The 10,539-nt window shown below is 30.2% G+C and overlaps 1 protein-coding gene across 1 annotated transcript; it reads left to right on the plus strand.

The window, feature by feature from the left end:
* The first annotated feature begins 316 nt into the window (after positions 1-316).
* Positions 317-3,991, plus strand: LOC132721100 (uncharacterized protein KIAA1958-like). The gene is made up of 3 exons (XM_060705354.1): positions 317-1,059; positions 1,951-2,202; positions 3,133-3,991. The coding sequence occupies exons 1-3, from the start codon at positions 317-319 to the stop codon at positions 3,608-3,610; spliced, it is 1,473 nt and encodes a 490-aa protein (XP_060561337.1). The 3' UTR covers positions 3,611-3,991.
* Positions 3,992-10,539: the final 6,548 nt, after the last annotated feature.

Consider the following 10,539-nt stretch of genomic DNA (forward strand, 5'->3'; position numbering starts at 1 on the left):
TAAACTTTCTTTATTTTTATTGTTTTTACGGATAGACTAATAGTCTCCAAAGAAAATAGTTTACTTTATTTTATGCTTTTCGGTAGATTACTGAGATTTCTGTGAAAATTATGTTTGGTAATTTCACTGTGAAAAATATCAAATATAATTCCATTCTTTTTCAAGAAGAACTACTTTCAATATACCCCCCCCCTTGAATGCCTCAAATGTACTAAAAACTTACTTCCCTTTGACCAAATTTAGAGTTACTTCCCCTACATTGTTTATATAGCAACATACATGTATAATTTTGACAGTTCGTCTGCAAATCAATAAAATGGCTGAATCAAAAATAGATCCAGACATTTTGTCAGAAATAACTGATAATTTTTATGACAAAGAGCCCTTTGGTGATTTTCAACTGGTGCAATCAAATGAGAGATTATTCAGAGAAGTAGACCCTGATAATTTCTTGGAAATTAATGAGAATATCAATACTAAAAAGAAGACCATGTATGACATGAAACTTATTAATGCCTTCCTTATGTCAAAAAATGAAACAAGACTGATACAGTTTATACCTCCTGATCAATTAAACAGCCATCTCTGTAATTTCATCCTGGCAGTTACCAAAAATGATGGTTCCGAGTATGAACCCACTACCCTTCGAGGGTTCTTAGGATCAGTTGATAGACATTTACGGAGTGTTGATAGCCCTGTGTCAATCTTTCGGGATAAAGAATTCTCTAAAACAAGAGCAGTCTTAAAAAGGAAACAACAAGAGTTAAAAAAGATTGGACTAGGAAATAAGCCAAAAGCAGCAGAAACGCTGGATGAATGGATGATTGCGAAAATGCATGAAGCCGGAACACTTGGAACAAAAAATCCACGAGCTCTTCTCCACTCCATGTGGTTTATATGTACCACATACTTCGGTATGAGAACCGGTAAAGAAATCCATCAACTTTGCTGGGGTGATGTAAAACTCAGTTTGGATGAAGTCAGTGGCACTGAATACATAATCCTCGACACAGAAAGACAAACCAAGACCAGAACTGGGGAAAATCCCAGAAATATACGGTTAGTCAAATTTCTTGTTCAGTTAAAAAAATAAAACTTAAGCACTATATATTGTCAGTTTAAATCATTGATCAAGCTGACAAACATGTATTCATTAAAAAAAATTTGATCTATATATAAACAGGAGGAGTATTCTTTATTTTTTCTTTAATATTTTGACCAGTAATGCAGCAATGAGAAATAATAATAAAACAGCTTGTGTCCAAGGTTAAATCATTTTCCATCAAACAAATAATCTATTAAATTTAGACTTTTTACTGGTCTTCAGCCATTCTGCATAACATCATGCTTTCTTCTTCATGATGATGTGCCAGTGATGTCATCAAAACATGACAAAACATTGTTGTTTTTTTAATTTGGTACTGTAATACAGTAGATTCTGGTTTTAAAGATCCTGTATGTTTTGTGATTGATATTGTTACTGTGTGAATACCACACTTGCAAAAAGTTATATATGTATATAATTATGCAAATAAAACAATTTTCAAACATCAAAGAATATGTAAAATGTGTACTGCAAATATTTGTGCACATTATATTTAATCAATAAATTACATGCATTCATTTCTTATTGGAAAATTTGACTTAGAATTTATAGAAAACAAATTTCTAATTACCTCCCTTTATTTACATGAAATGTTAAATTGGGTAATATCTTTATAAATAATGCTTTTTGGAACTTACAATATTGACAAATCTTAATTTGAGCATCATTTTTATGAAATAAAACCATGAAAAAAATGTGTTACAGGATCTTTAAATTTTACAAGATGTTGGTAAAGCAAAATGTCCATTATTCTTTGTATCGGCAATTTAAAAAAGTTCTAAGAGACTATCAAAAAGTTGATAAAAGTGTTAATTCTTTCCTGTTTTTTTTTCACCAATATTCAGGGCTGTGAAACCAAGGGCTTATGAAAACCAAGAGAATCCAGAGAGCAATCCTGTATATATTTACAAGGTTTTCGCTTCTAAAAGGCCAGTTGAGATGTGCACTGATGACAGTCCATTTTTCTTAACACCTGGAACTAAGGCTACTAAATGTTGGTTTAAGAAGTGTGCCATGGGTATCAACTCCATATACAATATCATGAATGAAATGAAAAAAGATGCAGGAATTGATAACCCTAGAATCACACCATACAGGTATGTAACAGTCTTACAGGTAAAACAAACCAATTGGTTTAGAAAATATTAAATGAGTGTAGATTTACTACTGACTTTAATGAACAAATTGAAAAAAAAAATATATTAGGCTAGGGCCGCTAGCCTCTGGCAAGCATAATAAATTTTTTTATTTATTCAACAAGTTAAATAAATTCAGTAGTGAACCAGCACAAAAATGATATTCTATTTATTACATACCTTAAATAAGAACAGTTAAACAGAGTGATATTGTTTTTACTTAGTCACACAATTGCCACACTTTGAGATGCATGTAAAGTGGTTTCTTCATTTCGAAGTGTTATGTTGTGGCTCTCCTTAGTGATGGCACAAAATCATGATATCATAATGTCAACAATGAAAAAAGTTCATTTCTGTTGAATTCATATAAAGTTTGGCTACAGTGAAAGTATATTTGATTTATTCTTGCATATAACACAGGATTATCTACCGTTTACACCGGTGCTAGAAAAACCTGTCTTGCACCCCCATGTAAGACATTAGTTGCGTGCTTTAAATGCTGTCATTCACATTGCTGGGCGCCATTTATGAATGAATTGCGTTCTTAGGATGACGTCATTTTACCTTTACTTATAAGTTCATAAGCTACTATAAGAAAAAAGTGCGTAATGAAAATATCAGTTTTCGCAATTTCTGTTCTGAAAATAATTGATATGTAATATGCAAGAAAAATAATCAAACAGCGGCTGTTGGTACAGTCGGGAATATCTGCAGTCTAAGCTTCCTTACCACCCTAAACAGTTACCCTCATTTAAGCACAATTTAAATATTCAAATACATGTACCAAGTTATTTAAGTGACTATAGGCCTACAATACAAATTTTATGATTCTTCTGTGATAATAATCAACATTATTTATAAAACTATATAAATTCTTTTTTATAATTTCAGTTCAAGAAAGCGACTTATTCAGAAATTAAGTGATGATGGTGTTCCAGCAAACCAAATAATGCAGATATCAGGGCATAAGAATGTAAATAGTATCAATAACTACAGTAAACTTAACCCAGATCAAAGCAGACAAATATCAGACATCCTGTCCAACAAATCTACATGTACCAATGCAATCAGTTTGGTAAGACCTGCCACAGCTACAGCGAGCAATCCAGCCTCAGCGTTAGAACTTACTCATGGTGCTGCAACTAATTCGAATGGAAATTTCCCACCCGGTTTCTTCATAAATTCAAATATACATGGAAATGTTATTATAAATATGGGAAGCAAGACGGAAAGTCAACAGCTATCGCAAACAAATCATCTTCAATATTCAGGTCATCACACACCTAGCCCAGCATCATCAAATATTGAAAGTCCACGCCAGAGGCCATTTAAACGAATTAGATATGTTGTAGATAGTGACAGTGACTGAGCAGGCTTAATAACCCACAGTCATGACAGTTGTTTGAATAAAAGACTGACTGACAAGTTACATGTATTACTATATTCATCTGGTTACTAATTGCATAACTTGAAAGTGCTTCATGGTATGACTGTTGTAAAATGATGACTGAAACAGTTGTTGGTTTTGTTAATAAGTTAAATTTTGTTAATTTTCATGTTTCATTGTTCTGAGAAAAATTATTAATTAAACACATTTACAGTGAATTTAATGAACTTTTAAATATTAATATAACTTTCAAAAATGTTATTTAAAAATTAATGATCTCAGATCACAATTATATGATAAATTAAATACTTCATATACGTTGTAAATAATATACAAAGAGAAGAAAAATATTAAAATTTGTGCAATTGTTGAAATTGATGTTTGTTTTTGTGAGTTCCAGTTGCAACCCTTTGGTGTTAAATAGAGAGTATTTGTTTGTTTTGCATGTAAGATTAAAATATATTTGACAAAGTGAACATCGGATCAATGCAACATTTTCACAAAAAGTGTTCTCCCCCATATTCATGAATTTGAAAACTTCGCCAAAAACATTTTTCTAGTAATTTCTGTAAATTCCAGAGTTAATTTGTCTTATTGTCGGTAAATTATATTTTATTCATGTTTTTATTTAAAATAAAATTGAACAATAGTTCTTCTTGAATAAATGATAGATAAAAATCATTGTACAAATAATTAAATGCAAAAACATATTTATTACAGTCATGATGCTCTAGAGTTGAAAGTAAAATAAAATTTAATTATTTTCACAGTGAAAAGTGAAATTATGAAAAATAATTTACACTTTTGGCATGATTGTTGGACTTTATCTAAATGCAAATGAAATGAATTATATCATTTATTACTAAATGGAATTATCCAAAGAAATAAATTTGTAAATATTGCTTCTTTAGAAAAAGCAAGTAAATATCATCATACAATGTAAATTATGTTAAAAATGATATTCAAACTTTGATACTGTGATGTAACGAAATCAAATGTTTGACATGGCGCAGCAAATTCAGTAAAAATGTTAAAAATCACTGAAAAAGCGTAAAATAAATAGAAAATGTGTTTGTTTTACATGTAATATTGAAATTTATTTAATTTTACCCATGAAATATGGTGCTATATCAGTCAAATATATTTCATATTTTTAAAAAAAATAAATATGAAAGTGGACGGAGTCAAAACTCATTTATTTTAAGGGAATTTAAGGGACTTCTTTCGCCGTTTTGTTTGAAAAATCTGATAAATACAAAACAACTTTTTCTTGAATTTTGTTTTGAAAACTATCTAGCATGATAGAAAGTGGTCTAACTAAGAAAATTAATCCGAACACCAATATCTTTAATTCAGTAATTAACATTGTACAGACGTTTAAAGAGTTGTTTACATGACGTCACGATGTAGCGCCAAACAGCGCGTGCTTACGCATAAATTACTGCACGCTGTACAATTGCAGTTGGTAGCAAACAAGGGGATTTGTTACCATTTTCTATGATAATGAAATTAAATAAAAAGGTTATTTTTTCGTTTTTCGTGAAATATGGTATATATTTTCACTCAACATGATAAAGTGCCACATATTTTCACTCGCCGTACCGGCTCGTGAAAATATGTGTCACTTTATCATGTTTCGTGAAAATATATTCCATATTTCACGCAAACGAAAAAATACCCTCTTAATACTATTATTTCACTGAGTGAACACCAGTTGCAATATTTTCACAAGTGGTGTCAGGGATTTTTTTGGCTTATTTTATAGCCGTTATTGATCCATATTCCAAATTGATTTGAAAATACTATGTTATTTTCCCAATCCATAGGAAAAGTTACAAAATTAAAATATTGAAAAAAAAATTTACAACTGTGAAAATAAGGGCTTCCAAAAGGAAGTGGCTAACCGTATGGGCCCGTACGGCTAGCTAAAAGTTCTAGCTGTATGTGAGTCACGTACGACTAGCCTAGACACACTGTATTGGCTAGCCGTACGGCACTTTTCAAAATTATATGGAAGTCGAAAATGCATATGTTATTTTGTGTCTCTAAACGATGATTTTAAGCAAATCTCCGCATTTGTCCTAGTGTGTTCACTTTAAAGTTTAATAAAGATCCTCGCAATTTTGCAAAAAAAATAATATGAATACGAACAAGAGTTGTATAATCTATCTTAATAAAGTGTCAAAGTTGCATGTTATAACGTCCTTGATTTTCATGCTTATGATTTGTATGAAAGATGAATTGTTAAATCTGGTAATTAAGCACATGGATCGAATAAATAATTAAAGGAGGGGAATAAATAAAAAAATAAAAAGAATATTAAAAAAAAACGGTGAAAAGGAATTTTAAGTAATTTAATAATGCAAACTTTCCTTAATGATGGACGATGGACAAACTTCTATACCGTCGGTAATTGACGCAATTATCAGAGCCCAACAACAATTAACTTCAGTGTTTTTTTGTTTTTTTTCAATTTTAATAATTAAACTTAATGAAACAAAAAAGGATTATTATCAAAATTTTGTAAACTATTTCAATTGATGTTATTTAACTGCAACCAAACGCTATTTTTTTCTCGACGTCTTGAGATGACAAAGTACATTCTTTACTGTAGCCAACACGTCGATTAATCTCTAAAAACTTTTTTTTTAAAAAAAGTAAACATTCTTCATGATTCTTGACTAAAATCCTCGCTTAAAGTCATAAAATAACATACGCACTTTCGCCTTCCATATATTTTTGAAAAGTGCCGTACGGCTAGCCAATACAGTGTGTCCTGGCTAGTCGTACGTGACTCACGTACGGCTAGAACTTTTGCAAGTTTTGGCTAGCCGTACGGTTAGCCACTTTCTTTTCAATATAGGTGTCAACACAAATTGTCTTTCATACATGTACATGTGTCTTCTTAAATATATGGATAAATAAACTACTTAAACGTAAACTACTACGTAAATAAACTTACTGTCTGTTGACTGATAAGTGTTGTCCAAACAAATACAATACATGTATGATGGCACAGTCCGGCTCTAGCACTGAATTTGATGATTTTAGGTATATTCAAGTACAGTCAAGCAAAAACTGTCAAGTACCAAATACTTCACATAACAGTATATTGTTCGGCAAGTAAACAAATACCCTAATTCTACATTCAGTGCATGAGCTACATGTATTCAACCACATGTCACGTATACTACTAGATCTATAGTCAAACTTTCGGCTGTCCGGTTTTATGAACACTTTCACTTGCTAGAAATATTATAAATAGTTCAATAGATTCATGTTGACAACCAGCCGCTCCTTAACGCTAAAATCCTCCTAATTCCGTGAATTCAGTTAAAATCGCCACAGAACTTCAAATTACACTAGACTTTGACATTTAACAGTTTTTAATTTTCCATCGCTTCACTTATTTCAATATGGCGGCCGATTTTTTTTTTTAAGAATGAACATCCGTAAATTAATTCGCAAAATATGATTTAAAAAAGACGATTAAAACGGTACAAAACTACTGCCTATTCATATGCATACATGTAATACACAATATTTTTTCTAAAATAAATGACTATGATGGTGTTTAATTAAACCGTGCGGTAATTCTTGTCTGCACTATTTTGTTTAGCGTATATGTAATATTTTGTTAAGTGGAAGTCAAATTTGGGGCTCTAAATGGGAGGAAATATGCAAATAAAACCCGGAAAAAGCATTTACTTCGGTAAAATAAACCGAAAAAGCATAGAATAAAAAGAAAATTTGTGTTTATTCTGTGTAAGATTGAATTTTATTTCATCGAGTTAGAATCAAAAACAGTATTCTGTTTTTGATTCTCACTCGATGAAATAAAATTCAATCTTACACAGAAAAACACAAATATCTTCTATATATGGAATATTATATTTTAAATTTTATTGTTCAAGATAGGGAAATATCAAACCAAACCTTAATGGTGTGTGGTATGTTTTAAATAACTTTGTTTGTGTTTTATTTTTTAATGCCGAAACCTTTGTTATATAAATCTGGATTTTTTTAAAGTGTTTAGTAATATTAAAAAAAACATATCCATCGTAACATCGGCGTTGGACTGACAAGATGAGGAAATGCATATTATAGCATTGAGGGCAATTCATGAAATAAAAAGAGGTCACTGTAGAAATGGGTTGTCGCTTGACTCACGTAGTCGAAAGACTAGCTTTTTTACCTTAAATGTTTCAGATACTGAATTTAAATGCAAATGTAACATGTTCTGTTTGTCAAATAAGAAAAGACTTACTACTGCGAAAGTTAAAAGTTGGAAATTATTCAATTATATCGACTAGTATATTGTAACAGTAACGTGTTTAATGATTTTCGAAACATTATCCCAACAAACACAATTTTGGTTGGATCCCGTGAGTTAAACATATGCTTGAAACAGTTTCTACAATGCAAAATTTAAACAGTTATGTTTGCTAATTTAACCTATTATTTTTTTTTATATATGATAATATGAAAAGAGAAATATGTTAGGATAAATACAAGATTTTATTTTCTGCACATACGCTTGTTGGACTTGCTACACTATTAGACTTGCTGCACTATTGGACTTGCTGCACTTCTTTGACTTGCTGCGATCCTTAGACTTGCTGCGCTTCTTGGACTTGCTTTTTTCGAAATCAATTTTTTTTTCTTCTTTTTTTTATTTCCAATTTCATTTTATATAAATACACAACGCGCGAAACGGATAGAACGCCACAATTGTATCGTCACGTCAAAACAATAAATAATACAAAATGGCGGACATTTGTGTTTCTTTTCATAAATGAAATGGCTATTTTGACAACCGGTTAATATTGATATCAATGATGTTAAAAATATCCTTTAAATAAATGTAATTTGAGTATATGACTGATAATAATGTTATATAATAAAAACTGTATTATATTTTTTCTTAAAACTGAATCAGATTTTAAAATATTTTGTTAGATTACTTGATAAGCCTTTAAACTCCGATGTTTCCCAGAAGCTTATGCAAGAAATACTGCTCTCATTGAATAGATTCGGTTGATGGAGATAATAAATAACATGATTTTGTAAGATCGTTTAATGGTTTGTATCACGTAAACTAAATTAAAATTTTATATTTTTCTGTAGTTAAAATATGTATGTAATTTGTATTTAGAAAAAAAATCGGATTGCGAAGTTATCACGTGATACATGCATGTATCACGCACGCATTTCAGGTTAAAACTCATAACAGATAACAGTTATATTGTATACGTTTTTTCTCCCTCTATGCAAGCATCAAACACATTGATAAATTCTTTATCAGTTTGTATGATAATTTAACTAATATTTCTCTATTTTGTCTTCCAAAAAGAATCTACACAATTCATTATACTAGTATTGAGTTAATGTTATACATTGCCTACGTTACATGTAGGAGAAAAACAAATGTCAAATAATTTCACATAAAACCAAAAAAAAGAACAGAACAGGCTTTCATTTTGACTTGAACATATTGTTAAAATACATTAACCAATAATCAATACAAATTAAATACAATTTGATAATGAATTATAAACTTACGGACCAATACAAAGTCTCACTTAAAACTGTCGCTTCTGTGTGTGTGCCTTTGTTATTTTAGCATATACTGAATTGTTTAATGAACGTTTGTTTTGAGTGAATGATAAAGCCTATATAAAGACTTATAGAACAAGCTAAAAACATTTACATGTGACATATCCTTTCTATTTGACTAAGGAAACAATATTTCTGTAGGAATTATCGTTCTAATTTTAATATACAGTCTCCAAGTTGAATAGTAAATCTTTTTCACATTAACCTCACGAGTTTATTTAAGGTCGCCAATCGACGTCTGTCTGCACAGTTATAGCTTTATCATAAAAGATAGCAGAATATAAAAATGATAGTTTTTAATTCGTTTTATAATTTTATGTTTGTATTTTTTCTGCGTTTTTTAATTCCGATACGTTTATTCGAATGATGCTGCATATTATATAAGCATACAGGTAAAATATATATAAAATATTGGTATCAGTAAAATAGTAAAATAGTAAAATATGACAAAGAATATGTCCCGAAGTAGCAAGTAAGAGTAATTTATTTTTAAATAAGATACTTGTGTGAAAATTAATCAATGCAGTCGTCTGTGCTTTATATTATGCTTATGATTAATACGCACAACTGACAAAAACATTATATTTTTTGTTTGTTTTGTTTTTGTGAACTCAAAACATACTGAATGCTCTCTCGAACATAAAATTGCTCAAAGAAATAAATTTATAATAAGCTCCTCATTTACTTGCAACGTATACTTATTTATCCAAAAGATAATTGAGTGATTGAAAGGTGTGCTGATTGTGTTTGAATCTTACATACCAGTCAGACAATGCAATAAATCAAGAGCATCCTTACTGTTATAATCTCTCGTTTACTCCGAGATTGATGTGCAATCATATACAATGCATTAATCGTACCTTACCAGGTGCGATCAATGCACTCGCTTGATCTCCCATACTTAGAGTTTTCAATATTTTCTTTCATATCAAACCGTTTACTGCTTCCATTGCAATATCTTGTCCAGTCCATATTTATGTTATTAGTAAGTAAATAAGTAAATATTTAATGGACCATAAGTCACCAAAGGCTAGACAGCAAAATAAATTATGGAATTGATCAATGTAATGATTACATAGACGATAGTCAGGTTAGATTTTACAAGTTTAAAGAAATGTGTTTGCGACTATGTCATATCAAGAGTTGTTCTTCTATGTTAATATGAATTAACAATATATTTCGCTGATTTCCGCGGATATTTGTTTAAGAGATATGCTAATCTGTCATATTTAAGTAAAGAAATGTATTCATCCTTTATTAGATACGTTGTTGTCTACACATAAACTTCTTGAGGA

This window comes from Ruditapes philippinarum, unplaced genomic scaffold, assembly GCF_026571515.1.
Source record: "Ruditapes philippinarum isolate M1 unplaced genomic scaffold, ASM2657151v2 ctg13877_1_1_1_1, whole genome shotgun sequence".
NCBI classification, from domain to species: domain Eukaryota; kingdom Metazoa; phylum Mollusca; class Bivalvia; order Venerida; family Veneridae; genus Ruditapes; species Ruditapes philippinarum.

Bases quoted from the DNA above. Each gene is read 5' to 3' on its own strand.
- LOC132721100 (XM_060705354.1), top strand. From the start codon at position 317: ATGGCTGAATCAAAAATAGATCCAGACATTTTGTCAGAAATAACTGAT. The intron at 1,060-1,950 runs GTTAGTCAAATT...ACCAATATTCAG, and splicing joins GAAAATCCCAGAAATATACG to GGCTGTGAAACCAAGGGCTT. The intron at 2,203-3,132 runs GTATGTAACAGT...TTATAATTTCAG, and splicing joins CCTAGAATCACACCATACAG to TTCAAGAAAGCGACTTATTC.